This window comes from Sander vitreus, unplaced genomic scaffold (genome assembly GCF_031162955.1).
Source record: "Sander vitreus isolate 19-12246 unplaced genomic scaffold, sanVit1 ctg232_0, whole genome shotgun sequence".
NCBI lineage: Eukaryota > Metazoa > Chordata > Actinopteri > Perciformes > Percidae > Sander > Sander vitreus.
The window spans coordinates 46,576-50,000 of record NW_027595410.1 but is presented as its reverse complement, the minus strand read 5'-3'; the positions used below and the strand labels follow the sequence as shown (position 1 = coordinate 50,000).

The 3,425-nt window shown below is 50.6% G+C and overlaps 1 protein-coding gene across 1 annotated transcript in view; it reads left to right on the top strand.

The window, feature by feature from the left end:
* Positions 1 to 724, top strand: part of galr1b (galanin receptor 1b) — a 12,644-nt gene extending 11,920 nt beyond the window's left edge. The window contains exon 4 of the mRNA XM_078244395.1: positions 404 to 724. Coding sequence (XP_078100521.1) covers positions 404 to 724 — 321 coding nt within the window. The remainder of the gene's footprint in view (positions 1 to 403) is intronic.
* The last annotated feature ends 2,701 nt before the right edge of the window (positions 725 to 3,425 follow it).

Below are 3,425 nucleotides of genomic sequence, written 5' to 3'. Positions count from 1 at the left end.
CTGCAGGTAATACATGTTACCTAGACCTGTAGGTAATACATGTTACCTAGACCTGCAGGTAATACATGTTACCTAGGCCTGCAGGTAATGCATGTTACCTAGACCTGCAGGTAATGCATGTATAGTGTAGCCTAAATTTCCGAGACAACCTCAGTGATTTTACCGCGATTAACCAAACTTGCTACAGGGGGGCAACAGAGTCTGATAACTTTAGACAACATAGGGAACCAAACGGGAGCTGGACGGGATTCTGGAGTCTTTCTTGGGATTTTACAGGACAGGATTTCTTTTCTGGGGGGGTCAATCACGTGATTGATGGGAGTATTTTCGTGGGATCGGGATGGGAATTGATTCCCTTGTCACCGTCAACTGTGGACTCATGTTTCCTCTGTGTTTCCTGCAGACGGCTCAGACGGTGCTGCTGGTCGTCGCAGCCTTCACCGTCTGCTGGATGCCGCACCACATCATTGCCATGTGGGTGGAGTTCGGCCGCTTCCCGCTGACCGACGCTTCCTTTGCCTTCCGCATCCTGTCCCATTGCCTGGCGTACGGAAACTCCTGTGTCAACCCCGTCCTCTACGCCTTCCTGTCGGAGAACTTCCGCCTGGCGAGCCGCCAGGTCTGCAGCAGTCGCTTCCTGCTCCAGCTGCCACCACCGGGTGGCGACGTGATCCGTTTCCGCATGGAGAACTTGTCCGCCACGCACTCCACCACCAAAATATGAAGGACTGAGGGGCGGGATCAGCGCAAACTCAGACTCTACGTTTCGTTTAGCATCCGGCAGAAGTGTCACTCTTTTCGCTCCAAAACTGAAGTGAAGTCTGTCTGTGTGTGTGTGTGTGTGTGTGTGTGTGTGTGTCTCTGTGTGTGTGATACCTCTGTGTGTGTGTGTGTGTGTGTGTGTGTGCGTGTTTGCATGCGTGTGTGCGTGCGTGCATGTGTGTGTGTGTCTGTGTGCGTGTATGTGTGTGTGTGTGTGTGTGTGTGTGCGTGTGTTACCTGTGTGTGTGTGTGTGTGCTACCTGTGTGTGTGCGTGCATGTGTTTGTTTATCTGTGTGTGTGTGTTACCTGTGTGTGTGTGTGTGTGTGTGTGTGTGTGTTACCTGTGTGTGTCTGTGTGTGTGTGTGTGTGTCTGTGTGTCTGTGTGTTTGTGTGTGCGTGCGTGCGTGCGTGCGTGTGTGTCTGTGTGTGTGTGTGTGTGTGTGTGTGTGTGCGTGCGTGCGTGCGTGTGTGTCTGTGTGTGTGTGTGTGTGTGCGTGCGTGTGTGTCTGTGTGTGTGTGTCTGTGTGTGTGTGTCTTACTGTAGAAGCTCGGAAGTCAAGAGAACCAGAATCACCATAAACCTGGGGGTTTTATTTTGAAATTTTTTTTTATTTTGTAAAGCATCTGGCTGCACTGTGAACTTCCTGTACATGATTACCTTCCTGGTTTGATCGCAAAAGAGTTTTTTTTATGTCATATTTTTTTGTGTTTTGTATATGTGTACATACCAGGACAACAAGAAGAAATATGATTTTTTCTTTGCTTTGTTTTTGGTGGACTGTAAATGTTGATTCGTTGTTTATAATCCATGAAAAAGAAAGACATGTGCACTTTAAACTGTTTTGCTCGAGCGATGACTCACTAAACATTTGAGGCCTCCTGCATACTGGCTGCGTGGCGTGTTTGTGTCAGCTGCGTGGCGTGTTCGTGTCAGCTGCGTGGCGTGTCTGTTTATATTTGGGCTCCCATGGTAACAGGTTAGAGCGTGCACACTGCCTGCGTGACACGCACGTCTCAGAAAAAGCGTGCATGCTAGAAATAGGACCGACGCCTAATTTTCACGCAACACGCCAGCGTGTTGGAAGCGTTTCCAGGCAACATAGAATATAAAAATATGATTAGATGTTATTTAGACACAAATACATATTAATAAATGACATGCTGATGTTTGAAAGTCTCGAGGTTTTGATATAAATGCAGATATAAATGTAATTTAAAAAAATCCATCCATCCATCTTCGTTCGCTTATCCGGGGTCGGGTCGCGGGGGGAGCAGCTCCAGCAGGGGACCCCAAACTTCCCTTTCCCGGGCCACATTAACCAGCTCCGACTGGGGGATCCCGAGGCGTTCCCAGGCCAGGTTAGAGATATAATCCCTCCACCTAGTCTTGGGTCTTCCCCGAGGTCTCCTCCCAACTGGACGTCCCTCCACCTAGTCCTGGGTCTTCCCCGAGACCTCCTCCCAGCTGGACGTCCCTCCACCTAGTCCTGGGTCTTCCCCGAGACCTCCTCCCAGCTGGACGTCCCTCCTCCTAGTCCTGGGTCTTCCCTGAGACCTCCTTCCAGCTGAACATCCCTCCACCTAGTCCTGGGTCTTCCCCGAGGCCTCCTCCCAGCTGGACGTCCCTCCACCTAGTCCTGGGTCTTCCCCGAGACCTCCTCCCAGCTGGATGTGCCTGGAACACCTCCCTAGGGAGACGTCCAGGGGCCATCCTTACCAGATGCCCGAACCACCTCATCTGGCTCCTTTCGACGCGAAGGAGCAGCGGCTCTACTCCGAGCTCCTCACGGATAACTGAGCTTCTCACCCTATCTCTAAGGGAGACGCCAGCTACCCTCTTGAGGAAACCCATTTCAGCTGCTTGTACCCTGTCTCTCCATCCCATGGGCCCACCACCTGTGGGAGGAACGGCTGGGGTCGGGTGCGCTGCCACACGGGTGGCGGTGAAGGTCAGGGGCCTCGATGGACCAGACCTGGTGGAGGCTGGCTCTGGGGACGTGGTAATTAAAAAAATAATTATTGATTTTCTAATACTGCACCTGTCAATCCAGACGGAAATATTCTGGAGCCTATGTTGCCGTCAGTCCTGCTGATGTTGTCTTTGCTGTAATGAGATCAGAATATGTGCAGACAAGACTAGCAGCAGCAGCGTCGCGTCAGACACCTTTCTGGTGGGAAAAGACATAGAAAACGCCATGCAGCCGCCACACAACTGACACGCCACGCTCACGGTACGCTCACGCCACGCAGCTGACACGCCACACTCACGACACACTCACGCTGCGCTCACGCCACGCAGCTGACACGCCATGCTCACGCCACACTCATGCCACGCCTTATTTCTCCACATCACAACAGACAACAAATTCAGTTTCCTGTGTCTGAATCTGTATTCGTGGTTTTACAAACGTGGAATAAAAACATGAACTGACATCAGATGCTGTTTGACTGCAGTTTGTGATCATCTGTTTTTATTTTCTCTATGGAAACAAAGTTTAACATACACATACAACATATAAAACAATACTTCCTCAGCCAAATCTCTCACTGACATAAAGACGACTCAAAGGGCGACTTCTTTCCAACCTGGACTCTCTGTCTCCATGTGTGTGTGTCTGAGTGTCTGATGAGAACAACAATCTCTGAAACTGGTCCTGTATT